Source organism: Mirounga angustirostris, unplaced genomic scaffold (assembly GCF_029215605.1).
Source record: "Mirounga angustirostris isolate CCGP_5_RB_7025 unplaced genomic scaffold, mMirAng1.0.hap1 SCAF_10, whole genome shotgun sequence".
NCBI lineage: Eukaryota > Metazoa > Chordata > Mammalia > Carnivora > Phocidae > Mirounga > Mirounga angustirostris.
In genome coordinates this window covers 4,607,979-4,628,709 of record NW_026991718.1, presented here as the reverse complement: position 1 = coordinate 4,628,709, position 20,731 = coordinate 4,607,979, and the positions used below count along the sequence as shown (strand labels likewise).

Here is a 20,731-nt window from a genome sequence, read left to right as displayed (position 1 = left end):
CATTCCATGCTCAATCTGCTGGTAATCAGTAGAATATTCTAACTTTCTCATATACCCCCAAGGATTAAACGAAGTCGCTCTTTTTCTTTCCTCCCCCTCCTCCTCTCTCCCTGGTTTGTGGGTAGGAAAGTTTTTAAGGCATGGTATCAACAGGAGAAAGAGGGAAGTTAACATGTAGCAGCATGATGATTGAACCATGTATACTCTCTTTAAGAGGGTACAGTCCTGACGGTAGATGTCTGAGGAGAATGGATGTTCTGTTTTGCCTTCCTTTGTCCTTGTGTTTGTTTACTTAAGTATTTGAATAGCCTGGCATTTTCTTGGAGTGTTGTTTTGTTTTGTTTTGTTTTGCCAAATAGCATATCCTGGGTCACATGTATAGTTTAACTGCAGGTTCCCTGGCTGCCTCAACAGCGAATGTCTTGGGGTGGGGGGTGGGGGGGAACCGTTGGTGTGCATTCAAGTGGGTTGTCTCCTGGTTTTGTCTTAATTTACTTTGCTGGGGTGGGTCGTTGGGCTCTTTTATTAGAATATCAAGGAATTGGTTGTTTGGGTCTTTTAAAAATTAGCTTATGGTGCCTTGCGGTAAAAAGTGAGATCTATCTATATATGTGTTTTTAATTTCTCTGAAGCAAACGGCCAGTATTGGTTCTTCAGAATGAAGCACTTTATCCACAGCGGCGCTCCTATACTAGTGAGGATGAAGCCTGGAAATCGTTCCTGGAAAACCCTCTCACTGCAGCAACCAAAGCGATGATGAGCATCAATGGAGATGAAGACAGTGCAGCTGCACTGGGCTTGCTGTATGACTATTACAAGGTAGACGTGACTTCTCTTTTAAAAACCTAACAACAGTCCAAGATGCACTTGATTCAACAGCATATAAAACAGTAATTTGCTGGTAGAATGTAATGCAAGTTGCTTCTCTAGTGACTATAAATAGTTTAATGAGTGCTTTGACTTACTGTGGTTCAAAACTGAAAATCTATGATCATAGAATCAAAGGGTTGTTTTTAAAATGGGTGAAGTAGCCCCTGTTCTAGCTCGATCTGAAAGGTGAAGCTACCATAAAAGAAGATGGTAGATGTATGTGTCTTACTGAGATTGGACGTTTTACCAAGGAGACTTCTTAGTGCCCTGAAGAGCAGACAGTGGTTCATTTACCTGTGCTGTAACCTTTATTCTGATGTAGTCAGAGTGATTTCCTTTTCCTTACATGGTATCACAGACCCTCTGATTTGATTGTAGGATTCATGAAGGAAAAAAAGCTATATTCTAGTCTTGGACTTTCTAGTTCTAAGATCAGGATATATTTTGTTGCCTATTTCTATAGATTAGTCTTAATTAAATACAGTCTGTTCTCTGCCTGGAGTTTTATGTGATGTTCCTCTCTGGAGATCTGTATCTTCATCACTGTCCTAATAATACTGGCCACCACTTACTGAGTACCTCTTTCACGCTACACATGTTACTGGCATGCATGTTATTTCTGATCCCTCCAGAAAGCCTCCAAAATATGTGGTATGATCCCTGTTTTGCAGATGGGAATAAATTAAGTTCACGGGTCACACAACTAGTATGTGTTGCAGCCAGGATTTCAGGCCTGGTCTGGATTGTGCCAGAGTCATCCTCTTCAGCATGCCATGCTGTCTCCTGTGGAACGTCCTTTGCTTGCTATTTTCTTTGGCATTCTTCTTTCTGCTCAGTAATAGTATGTGGTGATTTTTGCCATATTTTTGTTTTTAAAACTTCCAGACCTATAGAAAACTTCAATTTAATCAGACAATTAACTCCCAGATACTTTCACCTAGATTCATCAGTTGCTTACCTTTTGTTACATTCTGGCACTGTATTATTTCCTGAATGTAAGAAATGCAGAGAGTGGAGGCGTCTGGGTGGTTCAGTCGTTAAACGGCTGCCCCTTCAGCTCAGGTCATGATCCCAGGGTCTTGGGATCAAGCCTGCCGTCTGGATCCCTGCTCTGTGGGAAGTCTGCTTCTCCCTCTCCCTCTGCCTCCAGTTCCCCCTGCTTGTGCTCTCGCTCTGTGTGTGTGTGTGTGTCTTAAATAAATAAACTCTTTTAAAAAAGAGAGACATGCGGAGGGAAAAAAGCAAAGAAGATAGCTTGATTATGATTACCAAATTAGGGTGGGACCTAAACAAAAGATTTCATTATTTTCTCATATGAGACCATGTATCCAGCTTGTTGTGTTTGAGAGACTGAGGTAAGTTTTGTTTTGTTTTTTTCCTTTGAATATGAAGGGAAACTTCTGTAGTAACTAACGATGCTGGAAGAAATCTTAGCCCGGGTAGTAGAGCCGAAGAATTCCTTCGAAGTGGAATATCTGTTCTTCTTATGTCTTGTTTTCTTGACTCAATCAGTGTAAAAATCATAAGTTCCTAAGTATTAATTATGAAGTTTGAAGTGTTACGTATTTGTAACTGAAACTTTTGAGAATGGGAGAAAACCAACAAGTTTAGTGCCAGAGAGACTGATGTAATAATACTGATTGCAGGGGTTGTATGTGTATGTGTTTTAAATAAAGGGTCCTAAAAGTATTTTACAGCTTAGGAGGAGATAAATCATTATGTCTGTCCACAGACATGTGGGTGACAATTTTAGTACTATGTCAGGCTTCTTATGACAGCTGTAGCATTATTTTCTTTTTTAAATGAACTGATTTGTTTCAGTTCTTTGGGTATAACCATCTGTCGTTTTTACATAATAACTTTTTTTTTTTTTAAGATTTTATTTATTTATTTGACGGAGAGAGACACAGCGAGAGAGGGAACACAAGCAGGGGGAATGGGGGAGGGAGAAGCAGGCTTCCCGCGGAACAGGGAGCCCAATGCGGGGCTCGATCCCAGGACCCTGGGATCAGGACCTGAGCCGAAGGCAGACGCTTAACGACTGAGCCACCCAGGTGCCCCTTACATAATAACTTTTTAAATAGGCTCCACGCCCAGTGTGGAGCCCAACCCTGGGCTTGAAGTCATGACCCTGAGATCAAGACCTGAGCTGAGATCGAGAGTCAGACACTTAACCGACTGAGCCACCCAGGCACCCCTACATAATAACTTTGATAAAGCTTTAAAAGCACATTGTTAACACATGAAGCAATTTATTTTGTGTTTAAAGGTAATTCTATTTATACATTCACAATGAAAAGAGTCTCAAACATTTAGCCGTTTTGGAGTACATGTTTGGAATTAGTCTCGAGTGGGTTGATGTCTACCGTACACCTGTAATGTTAGCCTGCTTTCACCTCCTGTGTAAAGAAGAACAGAATCAAAAAAGGCATAGAACAAACTGAGTTCGGTTTGTCCTTTGGGTGTCAGATATATGAATCCCAGAGTATCTGAAGAAATGTATCATTTGAAGCCAGCACTTGGATTTTGGAAATGAACTGTTAGCATGCCTGATCCTTTTGATTGTGCATTTGATCTGAAAGGAAGGGTAGAGAAAAGGAGCAGCGAGGATGCTGAGAGTCCAGTTGTGTTTTCAGTAGCTTCTTTATTCCATAGCATGGATAAATGGGTAAAACCAAGCCAGAAGTACTTTTTTTTTTTAAGAGATGAAACCCAAACTCAATGACAAAGTAAATTTGTGATGCCCTGAGTTTATTTGGCAACTAAAGAATCGTCAGTTTTTACATATTAATCTCATGACAAGATTTGTAAGCTCTTGAGGGCAGACACTGTCTTATTCATTGTGTATCCCCACAGCCTGGCATTTAGTAGGCAATCAAGTAGACATATGAGTGGTTGAACTTAACTGAAAAATAAGAGGCTGAATCTAGACTCCACTAAGTGAGAACTAAATTGTATCATGTTTATTAATATCTAAGGTTCCAAGAGAGAGGAGGTCATCAACAGCAAAGCCAGATGTTGAGCACCCAGAGCCAGATCACAGCAAAAGGTAATGTCTAATAGAGAGCATAAAATAGTACTGTTGTATTTTCACAGGTTTCTGTGAAAATAAAACAGGAGTTTAAATGAAAAAGCTCTAGTGGAAGAAATAGGTGATAATTATGATTCTGTTGCTCTGAGAAGTTGCCAGTTTCTTTAGACATAGTTGCCTTTTCTGCAAAACAAAGCATTAACTTTCTTTTTCTGTGGAGGGATGTTTTTAGTAATAATGTAAGCAAACTGTTCCCTTATTTGTCTTTGAGTTTCTCTTGAGAAGGGTGTGGCATTTAATGCAAAGGTGGGAGTCCTTTAAAAAAAATTAAGTATCAATGATCTTGAATAATGGCCTAAGTAAAGCTTAATGAAGCAGCTGTATTTCCAAACTCCTCTTGAAGTTATTTTAGATTATTTCGGTTAAAACTTTCAGAACATTAAGGCTTTTATAGTCGTGAAAAATAATTTAAACATACCTTGTAAATTTCCCCGTGTTCTATTAGTAATAGAAATAAATAGATATTTATTCATATTATCTATCAATCTATTTATTTATTTAGAGAGTGTGAAAAGAGGGGGCAGAGGGAGAGAGAGAATCATAAGCAGACTCCACACCTAGCTTGGAGCCCGACATGGGCCTCAGTCTCACAATCCTGAGATCATGACCTGAGCTGAAATCAAGTCTGACGTGTCACCGACTAAGCTTCCTAGGCACCCAGGAGTAAAATATTTTTAAAGAAACAGTGAACACTCAGAATCCCACTATCTCAATTATTTACTGTTTGGGTGTGCATGCACCTTTTATGTGGTTGTGGTGTGTATTCACATTTGGTAGTTTGTGTTCTTCTACTTAATCCCTTCCATAAGTCTTTTCCGTGTTGCTATTTTAATCTTCATAATTACCCTTTGGAGAAGGACTTACGGCTTTTATTATGTTACTTTTTATTATGGGTATTTTCAAACAACAAAAGTAGAGAAATAATATACGCCTATGTGTATCATTACTAGCTTCAAAAGTTACTAACATAATTCCTCCTGTTTGATCTACTCTACCCTCTTCTCCAACTTTTAAATTAAATGTTTATTTATTTTTGCTATAGCTTTTAAGCAAAACTTAGTTATCCTAACATTAAGGCTCTAATTTTTTTTTTTTTTTTTACACTACTACAAAGCCTTGACAAACAACTTTCTAGATAGCTTTTTCCTTTTTTTCTTTCATTAGGATAAATTCTTGGGAGTGAATTTATGGTTCGTTAGAACATTTCATTGATCTGAAATGTACAAAACTGCCAAGTTGCTTTTTTTCCTTAAAGGTATCAGCCTATATTGTTTGAAAATTCATTAATTTTACCCTGGACTAGAAATCATCTTCTGTTGCCCTGAATATTTATTAAACCAAAAGTAATTTTATGCAAATATATCTACCGGTACAATGTAACCTTCAGTTTCCTTTTGGTGTAGAGAAAGCCAAATAAGTGTAAGTACTAGGAAAAGTGGTGGCCAAATGATAACCGTTCATATTTCTTGAGCCCTTGTGCGCCAGGCATCATCATAACACGTTTCAGCGCCTCGTCTCATTTCATCCTCGTCACAACCTTGTGAGGATAGATAGATAGCATAATTACCCCCATTTTATAGATGAGCATGTACTTACTAAGAGATGAAATAGCTTTCCACAGGTCACAGAATTTGAACCAAGGCAAAATGACTCTAGAGTCTGTGCTTAAAGCACCATACTGCTCCAGCCAGTTATGTTTGCAGCTTCAGGCTTCTAGTGAAATATGACCACTGTATTAGGATTATTGAAAAGAAAGTGTAGTAGAGGAGAGCTCTGAGTTCTCTAGATTTCAAATGAAATTTTACTTGATACTTTTGGATTTTATGACTGATTAACCATGAAGTCTTTTTTTCTTGCTCTAGTAATGGGTTGTCATTGCCATTTTCTATTTATTTCGTTTCTCCCAAGTGTATTATTATTATTATTACTATTGCATGGGACCCAATGGCCCATTGCCATTAGGAAAATAAAAATTGTCAAAGAACTGTATCAGCATTGAGTTTAAAAACACAGTTTTCTTTTTTTTTTTCTTAAAGAAACAGCATACCAAATGTGACTGAGCAGTCCCTCATTTCTGCTGGAGAAAACAGAGTGCAAGTACTGAAAAATGTGCCATTTAACATTGTCCTTCCCCATGGCAACCAACTGGGCATTGATAAGAGAGGCCATCTAACAGCTCCTGATACAACAGTCACTGTCTCCATAGCAACAATGCCTACCCACTCCATCAAGACAGAAACCCAGCCCCATGGCTTTGCTGTGGGAATCTCTCCAGCAGTATATCATCCTGAGCCCACTGAGCGGGTGGTGGTTTTCGACCGGAACCTTAATGCTGACCAGTTCAGCTCTGGTGCTCAACCCCCAAATGCTCAAAGGCGAACTCCAGACTCTACCTTCTCAGAGACCTTCAAGGAAGGCGTTCAGGAGGTACAGGAAATGCAAGCATCTTCCTAAGACGTTTGTGTGTTTGTATAAGTATTGGGTTCCACCTCTTCCTTGTTATGTAAGCTTGAAACTCACCCTGAAATGAATGGATTAGGAACAAAAGATTTTTTTTTTAACGAGAAAAGGCCCATGGGTATAATTTGTAAACTAAACCTACAAAACCAGAAATTATTATCAAGGGCACATGGCTAATCTTACCAGCATTTGAGTTAACAATTATGATTTCAGCTAAGTGATTTGTTGGAGAAAGAGAACCCCATACATAATCTCCCATCAACAACAGATATCTCCACATAAGTCTGTTTTCAGCTTTTGCCCTAGACCAAAACAAGATTCTGGCAATTGGTCTCAATATAAAATGACTTCTCATGGATTTGCTTGGTCTCTCTCAGTTGGTAGTTGAGTCAGGGAGGCAGTAGATGTTGATGATGAACGCATTGTGTGAAATTTACAGAGTAACTCCAAATGCTTTGGGGCTTTTGTGGTGATGAACACCTCTCAGGTACAAGTTAGGGAATGAAGATGTTTGAAGCCATATTTAAGTCTCATGGGTAAAGGAACAGCCCTCTGCTTATGGAGTTAGGAGTAGAATAGTAGCCTCTTCTGAGAAAATGCACCAGTCCATCCAGCGCTGGTGCAGACTTGATAATGTATCTTCACTTGGTGTGATGATCCCTAAAAGTCATGAGATTTTGGTGGCAGATTCTAGAGTTTGAACAGAATTGAGATGTGTGGGGAAGTTGGGAAAAAGGGATAAGGCAGCACTCTGGGGGAGCACCTGCAGAGATTGTCTTCATCTAATTGAGTGGCATATAAAATGGATATTTTTCTTTCAGAACTTTTTTGTAGAGTTACAATTTTTATTTTAAAATGAGTATCGAATGAGTAATGGGTTGCTGTAAGCCACATACTTCTGTGCTGTACCACATATTGGTCTTTAGTAAGCCTGATAACCAGTTAAATAGTTGTGGCTTATTACATTGATATTTCAGGTTTTCTTCCCCTCGGATCTCAGTCTACGGATGCCTGGCATGAATTCAGAGGACTATGTTTTTGACAGTGTTTCTGGGTAATAGTTGTCTTTTAATTTGATTTTTAACTTTCAGCTTTTAATGACTTGTTAATTTGATATTGGAAAATCAGAGGTGGCTTTGGTGGTATTATCTTTGCTAGAGGACATTTGCTTTAGTGAATTTAATTTTGAACTCTGTACTGTGTTTCATGTTTCTTTAATTCTTGGTGTTGGTGCTTTTTCTGTCTTTCAGTTTCTTTATGTGATGGTAGAATGGAATCTAAAAGAAGAGATGAGGGGATTAAATTAGGTCTCTGAGCTCCCTTCTGTTTCCAAAAACATATAATTCTGTGAGAATTTAGGAATAACATCAAGTGGATTTTTTATTACCCTTACTAGTGGTAAAATAAATGAAGTTAGCTTTTTTCTGACCCCGACAACCTCTTCTTTTAAAACCTCACAAAATTGTACCTCGTGCCGGGAATATGAGTATCTTCCAAGTTAATTATGAAAATGTACAAACACCTTCAGATATTTTTTAAAAGCATTTAGAATTTCATTTTATAATTTTGTCTTATGCATTTTTTGTATGTTGTATTTTGGAGTAAAAACAGTTTATTTTTTAAAGTCTAGGATTTTATGGGAATTGAGATTTCCCTTAAAGACCTGCCTCAAGGTACAGGAGTCACAAACTCAAATGCCTTTAGGATCTAAGATAGGCGTCAGCAAACTTTTTCTGTAAAGGATCAGATAGTACATATTTAATCTTTGTGGGCCTTACAGCCTCTGTTGCAACTGCCCAGCTCTGCCGCTGCGGCACAAAAGCAGCTATAGGTAATACATAAATAAAGGGTGTGGCTTATTTCAATAAAACTTTATTTATAAAAATAGGTGTAATTTTCGACCTCTGGTCTAGGAAGGTTATTAAACAACTCGAGGGAGATATATGCATGTTACTTTAAGGTGATAGTAAATGTAGAGAACTGTGTAGTGCCCATCCAAAGACATTTAAATTACAAGCAAAAATAACAAAAAGTGCTGTGCAGACCAAATCAAATTTAATCAGAGGCCTACCAGCCACCTGTTTGCAACCTTTGTTGAGTAAATACCAAACTGGCAGCATGTCTTGTGAAATTTCCTTCCAAAGTCCTTTTCAGCTTCTAGTATTTTTAATATCCATAGCTTCTAAACTAATTTTTAACCTTATTAACTTCATAGAATTTCTAGTAGGCATTTTGTGGCCCTGCATATGAGAGATTTGAGAATATTTGTGTTACTTAAGATTATATTTATCATGCAAGAAGTAGCAAATGCTATTTATAATATGACATAGTCAGTTGGATGTTTCCTGGTAGTTGGCTATTTGCATACATCCACACTGAAGCATTTCAAGATCGCGCTAACGCATAAAGAAAGCTTCCAAAAGAGTGGATTAGAGAGCTGTGGCTTTTTTTGTTCTTTAGGAACAACTTTGAATATACCCTAGAAGCCTCAAAATCGCTTCGACAGAAGCCAGGAGATAGCACCATGACCTACCTGAACAAAGGCCAGTTCTACCCTGTCACCTTGAAGGAGGTGACCAGCAGCGAGGGGATCCACCGGCCCATCAGCAAAGTCCGAGTAAGTTCTGCTCTTAGTTCTCTTCTCCAGGAAAGCTAGTCAGAGCTTAATATTCCTGGGTCTGAAGAAGATCTAAATGAAGATCTAAAATTGCAGTTTTCAGCTTTAACTGTAAAATAGAACACTAAGTAAGATTTCTAACAGATACTCACCCTTTAGTGTCTTTATATTATAATGCATTCTCTTTCATAGAGTGTGATCATGGTGGTTTTTGCAGAAGACAAAAGCAGAGAAGATCAGTTAAGGCATTGGAAATACTGGCACTCCCGGCAGCACACGGCTAAACAAAGATGCATTGACATAGGTAAGTAGCTCCAGAGCCTGCTTTTATTCCCAGAGGTGCAAGCATCCAGTTTTCCAATGCCAGTTATTTTTGGCAGTGATCAGCTTCCTGCCGAAAGCATTTGAATTTTTATGCCAGCTACTGATCTGTTCCAAACACTGTTCTTGGCCTCCTGGAATCAGTGCTCTTAACATTACTTCTTTCATAAGGACATGTGGCCCAAGCAGTGGCTCTCCAGATGACACTGGACCAGAAGCTCCAGAGCTTGCTCGCATAAGAGTGCCCTGCTCTTTGGTCTGCAAAGTTTTTGAGGTGAAATGTCTTCTTCAAGAGCTACTGATTATTTGTAGATGATGGTAAAGTCGGGAGAAAAAACCTAAATAAACAAGTAAAAGCAAATACTGCTGGTGGGCATTTACCTAACCATCTCCCCTGGTTACATGTTGAACTGTCCTGCTATACTCTTCTGTCTTTAAAGAGACCCTGTGATGTATCACTTGGGGTATAGCTGCAGACCTGGGCAAATCCGTATTTAATGAAGTGGCTTTATGAGAATGGCTGTTCTTGCCGTGTATATAATTTTTGCATAAAATCCTTGTCTGTATCACAAGATGGTCCTTTATCTTAGTGTTACCTCTTTTGTCTTTTGTAACGTTCTCTTTTCAGAAAAATTAAAAGAGCTGAGTTCTAATCTTGGTTCTCTGGGCTAGTTTTGTGACCTTGGGACAGTTACTTAAACTTTTTAGTCCCAAATATCTTAATTTTGACATAATGGGAAAAAATTAAATATGTCTAAGCTTACCTGTATTTTAAAAATCCTGTGATTCTTTTTCTTCATCTTTTGAACCTTTTTCAACCCAACAATATGTTCATTTACATTTTTCGGAGACAGTAATATAGAAAACGGAATCTTACTTTGAACTGCTGCAGTCTTACTTGGAACTGCTGCAGTCTCACTTTGGAACCAGAAATCACGATTTCCCTTTCTTTTTCATCACTCATGTAGCTGACTATAAAGAAAGCTTCAATACCATCAGTAACATTGAGGAGATTGCGTATAATGCCATTTCCTTCACTTGGGACATTAATGATGAAGCAAAGGTAGGTAACGGAGTCCAGGGACTCCTCCGCTTCCAGCTTTTTGAGGGAAAGTGGGAGGAGCTTAATGATTTGACAACTGATTTTTTTTTTATGGTTTTACATGTTTTTGTTCTTTTGCTGAGGAATAGGGAGAATAAGCTCAGTAAGAGGACAGGTTAGAGCCATTAAGTCATGAAGTGCATGAAAGTGAGACAAGACTGGGAGAAATAGCTGTTGTCTCATCAGCTGTGCTCTTCCTTCCGACTTAGCAGAGCCAGCTGGATTCTTGACTTTCTCTCTTTTCGTTATTTTACATTTTTTTGAAAGTACAGCTTCTTCCAGATGTTACGAAACTGTCCTTGTGCCCTCTCCTTCCTCCAAAAAGGACAATTTTTGTCAACCTGCTTCAGCACGTGTGGTGCAGTGTGTGAACCTGCAGGTGGTGGGGGAAGCCTGGCACTGCACGCTATTTGTCGGGGAGCCTGACGCCCCGTATCCTGTGCTCCTTTTCCTTATTTGCAGAGTGGCGTTAATACCGGCCTCTTCCCTCCTGCGGGCACGTTGTGTGGATTATTGAAACAATGCTTATGAAGCTGTTGGAGTTTCTTCAGAAAGGCTCTTAAATACAAGTTTTTGTTAGCAGTACTCCCCTACCGTTACTTTCAAATACAGCTAGAGTAAGGTTCTCCTCTCTAGGGCTTTTCCTCTTGAAGAGTTGCCTCGATTCACATGGTCATTTGGATCATCCTAACTGGAGTGTTTGATCCTTGCAAGAAAAATTAAGCATTCCCATAAGTCTATTTCTGCCCTTCCCACAGCATTCTTTTGGTATAATCCCCCTTTCACAGAATTATAGGGGTTTGGTATATAGTTTTTTCTTTAGGCTACTTGAAAAATTGGCAGCTCAGGCATCACAGTAGAAACGCACACTCGTTTGTGGGCAGTGGCGTGGAGCTGAGGTTGAGTGCGCGTTGCAGACTTGCAGTGTGCGGGGCACTGCTCTACGTCCAGGACCAGGTACGAAGCGAGGACCACCTTCCTGTCCTTCTCAACCTTTTTTATTTTTTCTTTTACTTATTCAATGGGAAGTTTAGCAGTGATGGAATAAGACAGCATTAGGTATTAGTTATTGCATAACTTCATTTTGTACTACCTAAGGTTGCTTTTAAAAAAAATCCTATGACTGGATTCTTGAGAACGGCGTGAACTTTGCATTATAATTGCTTTCCTTTCTTATTGGGGGCATCCTGTCTAAGGCAAAAGTGTGTCTTCAGTGGAGGATATGGTGAGCTGGGTCTGCCAGCCTGGAAATGTAGGTTATTGCTTTCGCTTGAAGAGCTTCTTGCCGACCACCTTGATCCTATACAAGTGTCCTCAGGTTGCTTAGTCCAGAGTCTGGCACTTGATTAAACTGTGAATTCACTACAGAAGAGCTGTTAGGAGGAAAAAAAAACTTTTCATTTTATGTAATTGTTGCTACAGTTACTTTGAAATTAAATATCATAGTAGGACTCAGCAGCCTATAAGAACAGCTGGCCCTGTGCCCTCCGGGTGCTTGTGTTCTTTTTTTTTTTTTTTTTTTTAAGATTTTATTTATTTATTTGAGACAGAGAGAATGAGAGAGAGAGCACATGAGAGGGGGGAGGGTCAGAGGGAGAAGCAGGCTCCCTGCCGAGCAGGGAGCCCGATGTGGGACTCGATCCCGGGACTCCAGGATCATGACCTGAGCTGAAGGCAGTCGCTTAACCAACTGAGCCACCCAGGCGCCCCCGGGTGCTTGTGTTCTTAAAGCAAAATAGAGATAGACTTCCTGTTTGCCATTAGGGACTAATTGAGAAATCGTGGAGGAGGTGATTGGCAACATACAAGTCCTGAGTCTACTTTTCTGACTTACTTGTGACCTTGGGTTTAGTCCCTTAGTTCACTAGCTCAGTTTTCTCCCCTCTATCCCCCTAGGAAAATAAAAAGGCTGTGGTGGCCAACTCTCTTTTTCATTGGCATGTCATCAAGATTAATAAGCACTTGTCAGAGTGCATGGCGATCTGGGCGGAAAGGCCCAGTATGTGGGCAGGGTGTTCTGTTTGTCTGATGTGTCACCCTTTGGGGTGGGAGTAATGAAAGCCCAGATGATGGGTTAGGATAATGGCTGCTTTCATTCCGAAGACCTTCAGCATATTTGTATTAAAGAGAAATGTTGTTGGAGGTGTGTCTTAAGTAGCCTTAATAGCTACTTGTTCATTGATGTAGGTAAATTCAGTTTTCATTTCCCCTTCCAGACCCCCAACGCTGACTTGGTTTTTAAGCCTCTGCCTGCTACCGGAAGGAGTTTGTGCCATTTCTTAATGAGGCTGTTACCTTTTGATGCTGATATCAGGCATCAGCTTCAAGCGTGTGTTGGAATTCAGTATCTAGATTCTTTGCTTTCCCTGGCCAAGTTGATGTTTTCTGTTTTTACACTTAAAGTAATTGATGCCCCAGGGAAGCTAGAGTGAACAAGTATACATGCAGAATCTTGTATAAATTTTTTAAATTTTTGATTCTTTTTCAAAAGTATCCACTTTGTTTGCCCACTTTCTTGTTCTCATTTAGGATACATTTGTTGATTCTTAATTCCTGCTCATTCTCCCCCACAAACATAAGAGTGTATATGTGGCATTCCCTTTCTCCCCAACACACTTTAAAAACAAATCTAGGGCGCCTGGGTGGCTCAGTTGGTTAAGCGACTGCCTTCGGCTCAGGTCATGATCCTGGAGTCCCGGGATCGAGTCCCACATCGGGCTCCCTGCTCAGCGGGGAGTCTGCTTCTCCCTCTGACCCTCCTCCCTCTCATGCTCTCTGTCTCTCATTCTCTCTGTCTCAAATAAATAAATAAAAAATAAAATCTTTAAAAACAAATCTAATATCCCCTTTTGGCCATGCCAGGATGAGTAAAACCAGAATTCTGGCCCCATGTTGACATCTGAATCTTCCTGTAGCTTCTGTGGCTCACTTTGGGGGTGACTATATTTTGAGGACATAGGAGGAATCTTGAACACCATGGCTTATGTTCCAGTTTGGGAAGAACACTGCCCAAACTAGACTTACCATATGCTGTCCCTATATCCACTCCCGTCCATCAGTGTTATCATATACCTGCTCTTCCCATAGGAACTTGAAGAAATTATGGAACTTGTAAAAAGTCATGTCATGAGTTTTCAAGTAGCAAGGAAGAGGAAGCTGCTTTGAAAAGCCGAGATAGCTTAGAAACAGTCCCCCAGGTGGCCCTAACCTCTCTGCTATGCAGACCTATTTCAGTTCATTTTCCTGTCTTCCACACGAAGTTAGATTTGTCTTCGTAGCCAGGCTTCTTTTAAAGAGGCAGACACCTCTGGACAAGTTAAAGTCCATCAGACACTCATATTCCCTTGTGGAATACCTTTATAATCAGATTTCTTCCCTTCAAATGTGCAGCTGAGATCAGCTGCTTGAGGTAATTTTGGCAGGGAGAGGCGTCCACCTTTGAAACATTAAAAGGTGCAGCTCTGGTGAGGTGCTGAAGTTTAGAATTAGTGAGTTCTGAGGGCATTGGTCTCATGGGAAAGAGAGGACTAGGAAGTGAGAAGGGCGCATGAGGAAGGTGGGAGAAGGTGTGCACTCACCTTCTTGGGCTATGTGTATGTGGACCGAGCCACCTCCCCCTCCCAGGGATTCATGATGCAGCAAATAGCTAGTGTCTGCTCTGACCCAGGCACTGTGCTAGATCCAGGCTAAGGACACTGGTATTGTAAATCAGGTATATTGCCGGTTAAAATAGGCTTTTGTGGGATAGCTTGAGATCCTAAATATAACATCATGAAATGAGTGTTTATACCATTTTGCAGATGAACTTTGGAGACACTAATAATTTATAAATTGGGATTGTCTGTCCTATTCCAGTTACAGTATTTCCAGAATCCAACGGTTAATTCTGGATAGGCTGCACATCTTGGCCTTGAGTTTTATTTCTTGCTTGGATTATAAATGTAAGGGTTTACAACAGCATTGAGATTTGGTTAATGATAGGAGGTAAGGGCCTCTCAAAGCCTGAAGATCTAAAATAAATAAACAGAAGTTAGGGAGAGAGAATTAACTTCCTTGAATGACTGTTTTATGCTAGGCACTGTGCTCAGGTGCCTTCCCTGTGTTTGCACTTAACGAGGCAGTGCTACCTGCTCAGTACCCCGAAAAAAGCATTTAGTCCTCTAGATGAGTACATGTTTGCTACTTGGTCATCACAGTGAGGCTGTCTGAGGAGGCAAGAATCTAGACCTTGAAGTGGACAGAAAGCGTTTTTGACAGGAGAATATTTTAAAGTATAGCAGCACCTAGCTGGCTCAGTCAATGGAGCCTGTGACTCTCATCTCAGGGTGGTGAGTTCAAGCCCCAATGTTGGGGGGTAGAGATTACATTAAAAAAATTAAATCTTGGGCGCCTGGGTGGTTCAGTCGGTTAAGCGACTGCCTTCGGCTCAGGTCATGATCCTGGAGTCCCGGGATCGAGTCCCGCATCGGGCTCCCTGCTCGGCAGGGAGTCTGCTTCTCCCTCTGACCCTCCTCCCTCTCATGCTCTCTGTATCTCATTCTCTCTGTCTCAAATAAATAAATAAAATCTTTAAAAAAATAAATAAATAAATAAAAAATAAAATCTTTAAAAGTGTAAAAATTCTCATTAATAGAGTAGCATTATGGCTTCACTGTTATAAATTCCCATAGTAGAAGAGCACTTTGCTAACAGGAAATAATTTATGTTGATTGTTGGATAAGTGATGTTTAACTACAGAGAAATATAAATTATAGCTGTATTGGAATCAAGTGAGAACTGGACCAGCCAGCTCTGAGGGAACCCTTCGATTCAGGGGAACGCTAATAGGAAGGGATCTCTGTTGATGGACTAGGGACACACCGAGTTTTGGTTACCTAGACAATATGGCAATAGGAGAATAGCTACAATCCAAAGCAAAGCTCAGGTTTTCTTCGGTCATCTGTATGTAGTTGTGATCTCCAGAATATTAAGCAAATCTTTTATTTTTATTTTTAAAGAGTTTCAGAGGGTGCACACGGGCGCCTGTGTAAGTGGGCATGCATGTGAAGGGGGTGAGGGGAGCGGCAGAAGGAGTGGGGAGAGAGAATCCTAAACAGGCTCCATCCTGAGCATAGAGCCCGATGTGGGGCTGGATCTCACCACCCCAAGATCATGACCTGAGGCAAAATCAAGAGCCGGACACTTAACTGACTGAGCCACCCAGGGACCCCAAATATGAAGCAAACCTTTTAAAGATGTAATGGACCCTGGGGATACAAAACATCTGACAGATTTTTTCCAATAGCGACTTGGAAATTTTTACACCAGAAGGTGTGTTGTGGTGCAGCTACCATTCACAAGTTTGATTTTTAAACTATCAACAGCAAAGAACTTCCTGTCAGACATGCATCAAGCTCCTGCTAGAGGAAGCAGTATCAAGAAGAAGTTAGATGTGGGGACGCCTGGGTGGCTCAGTCGGTTAAGCGTCTGCCTTCGGCTCAGGTCATGATCCCAGGGTCCTGGGATCGAGTCCCGCATCAGGCTCCCTGCTCCATGGGGAGCCTGCTTCTCCCTCTGCCTCTGTCTCTCTCTCTCTCTCTGTCTCTCATGAATAAATAAATAAAATCTTTAAAAAAAAAAAAAAGAAGAAGTTAGATGTGGAGTCTAATTTTGTTTCATTGTCTTGCGCATCCATGGCTTAAAACAACCTGGCCTTTTTCCTCCAGTGCTGCCGTAGAGCCTGGTTGCTTTTTCAGAAAGTCTTCCTTAGACCTTCAGAAGGCAGCGCTTCATTGCATTCTGTGACTGGATTTTTCCCAGATAGATGGAGTGACATCTTTTTCTTGGTGGCCTGATCTTATCTGTGGGGGGTGACAGAACCAATTTCTACACATTTTGTCTCTTCATGGTCAGTGAGGGGGTAAAGAGGGGGGCAGTCAGAGATAGGGCAAAACCAGAGCATCCCATTCTCTAGAGGAAAAAACCTGTCAATGAGAGCATTTTATGCTTTTACTTTTAAATATGATCCATCAACTCTAAGAAGGAATACCGAGGCATTCTGAAGGATTGTCATTCTGAGCCAAATGTTTTATGTATCTTGGGAGAAGCTCATGTTACAAAAGAAAGAGGATTAAAATAGAATACACAGCCTGACTGGGGTACTGAGCAGCTTTACCATGAGGGGCCTGTGTTTGGATGCAGCTTTGGTATCTTTCCCTTTTGTCTTCTTGTCTCAGCAGAAAGTGTGGAGTTCCTGGTGAGGGATTATTGAGGCTTGCAGGGTTCATTCTGTCAGAGGGGTGTAACCATTCTGGTAACTTGAACTTAAAACTTTTTGTAGGTGCTTGTGGGATGCAGGTTTATGAGTTTAATAACAGTTTGTTGTTTTGTCTAAGCATAATATTTGGAATTCATTGTGAGAGTAATTTTTAATTTGTTTGGACTGAGCATATTGCATGCATTTATAGGGATTCCATTCTAGTGAAGCATCAATTAAGTGCTCTATTAAAGTGAGGTGTTGCCATGTTTGGTTGCATTAAGCAGGGACAGGTTTGGTTTGTTTCACAACTTTAGATTTCCAGTGTGAATGGGAGGGAGGAGGGAGAGAAGTGAGTCAAATATTTTACCTGCAATTGCAATTAAATGCAGGCAGGTGTTTTAAAACAAACGTGTATACTCCCTGGCCTAAATAGAAGTCAGGAAGCATTGCTACTTTTAAAAAAACAAAGGATAAGAGACTTCTTATGTCTAGGCAGATGCAAGGCTGACGCCATTGAATGGGATTATCCCTGTGTTCTCTCCTTAGAGCCCCCAGGGTGGGGGGGGAGGGCGGGGAAGGGGAACGTAAGGTAGCCATGCAGGCTTCTGAATTGTCATGCATTTGACTCCAGGTGTTTTGAAAGTACATATTTATCAAAGTAAAAAATAAACTTTTTTGGTGCCAGAAACATAGTCATATTCCTTTATAGGTAATGAATAGTCTTTTGAGTTTTAGTTTGATCAGTTTGGAAATGACAAGAAGTTTTTCTTGATGGGAGACTGTGGAGAATGCCTTTAATTAGCTGATACGGAGTAAATTCTTAGCAGTTGGAAAGTTTGCTTTGAAGAAACTGTTCTGGGTCTGATCAGGAGGAAGGTTTTTTTTTTTTGAAACTTCTTACATTTCTTTTTGTTGGACTCTGGCTTGAAAGTATTTCATGTAGTATACTCTAGTGTCTAAGCAAGAGCTTCGGCCAGATGGAAAATAAAATGCACTGAATCCTGGTGGAAATTCAGAATGCACAGGTAACAATAGTGCACATTTATTGTAGCACACGCCTGAGGGTAGGAGCCCAGCGCATTATGTTTTTGATTGGACAAGGGAGACACTTGGCAGCTGGAAAGCTTTGGTTTGGTAGTGAAACCTGTATCTTGTGAAACAGGTTTGAAGCATCATGTCTTAAATGCCATCTGTGCCGTCACTTGAATTTGTTTTTCGTTCTTTTTTTGGGGTCAGATTTTACGCCTTCCACCACCCTGCCACTGTCAAGAAACACTGAGCTCCTCTCCAGAACTTTCTTCTTTGACAGCTTGTCACCTCAACCCTCCTTCTCCAGGTCCTTCCTGGAAACTCCATCTAAAGTGGTTTTATTTTTTTTTATTTTTATTTTTTTTAAAGATTTTATTTATTTATTCATGAGAGAGAGAGAGAGAGAGGCAGAGGGAGAAGCAGACTTCCCACAGAGCGGGGAGCCCGATGCGGGACTCGATCCCAGGACTCCGGGACCATGACCTGAGCCGAAGGCAGACGCTTAACCATCTGAGCCACCCAGGTGCCCTAAAGTGGTTTTATAAATCTGTCGTTTCAACCAGTTTTGCTCCTTGTAAGCTAAATTGGAGAACCCTCACTCCGGCCTGACATTAGTAGTAGTGACTGGATTTACCTGAGCAGTAGGGGGCCTTGGAGTTCAGGTTTCTTTCATACAGCAGATCTTCGCACAAGACTCCAGATCCTTCAGTAAATATAAGTGAACTCTCTACATTGATTACTCATTTGGGGACTTTTTTCGTTAGCTTTTTGAAAAATGATTGGAAGTCAGCTTGCCTGCCAAGTCTGCCTTTATGACCCATGTGCTTACCTGTCCCATTCTGAACCTAGAGATGCTGGAATGTGGTCTGTGTTTGCCTTGTGTCACACCTGCATCCAGTTCTGCATATTTCACAACAAACATCCTACTTATTTGGGACAACAGGTGCCAAATCACTGTATCTGCCAAGTGTCCTTAAGCTCACCAGGTCCTCCTTAAAGGCTCTGACAGAGGGAAGTCAGTATGTGGGTACCTCCAGAATGTCTCTGTGTGTCTCTCTTCCCATCTCCTTCTTTGTTTCTCTGTCTCTCCTTCTCTCTCTTCTTTTCTCTTTCTTTGTCTCTGTGACTTTTCCCCTGGCTCTCTGCAGTCTGTGCAGCAACTGGAGCTGCCCTGTGGGCAGTGTGGGAAGGCAGAACTGAGAGCACAGAAAGGGTGAGGACTTGTGAGAGCCTTGTTTTTTCTTCAGGGAAACACCCCATGTAGAGGTGAGAAGATTTTAGGTTAGTGCCCTGCTCTTCCCAGATCCCTCTCCTCCCTACTCTCAGCCCGCTGACTCTTTTTCTTATCTCTTGATGGTCATTTGATAGTCTGAGAAACAGCACAAATCCTAGTGGCACATTTGGAAGCTTCTAGTTCAGGCTGTGATCATTCTGTAGGAGGGTGTTTTTAATGACCTCACATCATCAGAGTAGTGGGGAAGTAGGACTGCCAGGATTATCCAGTGAATCAGTGGAAGACCGGGATTCTACTTCTGAGTTTATGACTCAGTCTCTGAGACCTTCTTGGGCTTCATTAGTTAGGCCTGCACGTGTGGGGTAAGTAGAGGAGCTACAGGGATCATACAGAACCAGGATAATCAGGGTTTGTTTGGGTTTGACTGGGGAGGAGGACTATTGATTAGGATTAAGTGTCTGCTATATAATGCTCAATAAATGTTCCTGTCGATTTAGACTTTAGCCAAGAATTGGATCTTGATTTCTTGGTTTAGACTGGTTCCCGTTCATTGGCTTCAGTTGACATTTATATCTTCGTATCAACATATTGGAAAAAGGGTGATTTTATTCTCATTGATTAGTGCTGTTGGATTTAGGATGAGAATAAATTTTGTTTTTTGGCTTTGTGTTGTAATTTCATATGTCAGGAGGTTTCTAACCAAAAAGAGCTACTTTTAGATATGTTTTAGAGCGATCTTTCTGACTGATATGGAAGAGAGTTAAATTAGAATTTGTTCCAGGGCGTCTACTTTCAATTTAGTAGATCAGTTACATTCTAGGAATAAAACTACAAACTTTGTATCTGACTAAGCTGAATTTTAATACTAGATGGGGTTAAAATGAAAAAGATTCCCAGAGGCAACTGGGACTGTATCCAAGGTCGCAGCAGCTGTCTCGAAGGGGACCACGCCATCAGCTAAATCTTGTGACTTATATGAAGTCAAATAGGAACTGGGCACAGACTGCCCTTTGATAGGAAGGATAGGGACCTTTCATTTCATGCCTCGTGATCAAAAAACAACCTCTGCTCACAGCCACTTGGGGGTCACTTTTTCCCTGTTTTTCTACTTCTCGGGACAGTTTTTCCATGAGGTGCTTCTTCAGCTCCCCGTGCTTCGTCGTGGCGGTGGGTTTTCAAGAGTGCTGAGTCTGGAGCAGGAGGTATGGGTCCTGGCTTTGTCTTTGCCTTCTGTTTCCTGTGTGTCTTTTACTGTTTGTGTCTTCAGAGCCTGAGCCTCAGGCACAACTGAACACTGTCTCTCTTGAGTTAAAAGGTGTGGAGTAGCCAGAGTCTGAACCATATGATGCTCATGCTGAAGGTAAATGTTTGTAGGGAACACAACAAATACTGAAGTACATTTTTGGAACATAACAACATTTTTCAGTTGTGAGTTTTTTGAAGCATCTTTCATAGATAAGTCAACAACTTTTCTTTTTTCTTTCCTTCTTTCTAACAGATCTTTTCTCTCTTCCTACTTATGTTTACCAGACAGTTGAAACTCACGTGAACTCTGTGCATTATAGTGCACAAATGATAGTACATAATATTCACATAGGTAATCAGGAGTGCTCTCGGCTCCATGTGCTGACGCTTTTCCAAAAGTCTGCTGTGTATAATCTGGTTTGCAAGAGCGAAGCACCATTCTTTCTTGAAGGATTGTTTTATTTCAGTCATTATTGACCAATTTAAATTATTTCTAACATCCTTCCAGGAAATTCTATGCAAGG

At 40.8% G+C, this 20,731-nt stretch overlaps 1 protein-coding gene across 3 annotated transcripts in view; it reads left to right on the top strand.

Annotated features, from left to right (window-relative positions):
• GRHL1 (grainyhead like transcription factor 1) overlaps nt 1–20,731 on the top strand; it is a 50,865-nt gene that overhangs the window by 2,750 nt on the left and 27,384 nt on the right. Inside the window, exons 2-8 of one of the 3 annotated variants that reach the window (XM_064571820.1) lie at nt 633–819; nt 3,849–3,919; nt 5,998–6,388; nt 7,399–7,475; nt 8,882–9,038; nt 9,231–9,342; nt 10,328–10,422. In XM_064571820.1, coding sequence (XP_064427890.1) covers nt 633–819; nt 3,849–3,919; nt 5,998–6,388; nt 7,399–7,475; nt 8,882–9,038; nt 9,231–9,342; nt 10,328–10,422 — 1,090 coding nt within the window. Of the gene's footprint in view, nt 1–632; nt 820–3,848; nt 3,920–5,997; nt 6,389–7,398; nt 7,476–8,881; nt 9,039–9,230; nt 9,343–10,327; nt 10,423–20,731 lie in introns of those variants that run through there. The other 2 variants (XM_064571821.1, XM_064571822.1) reach the window with 2 other exon arrangements.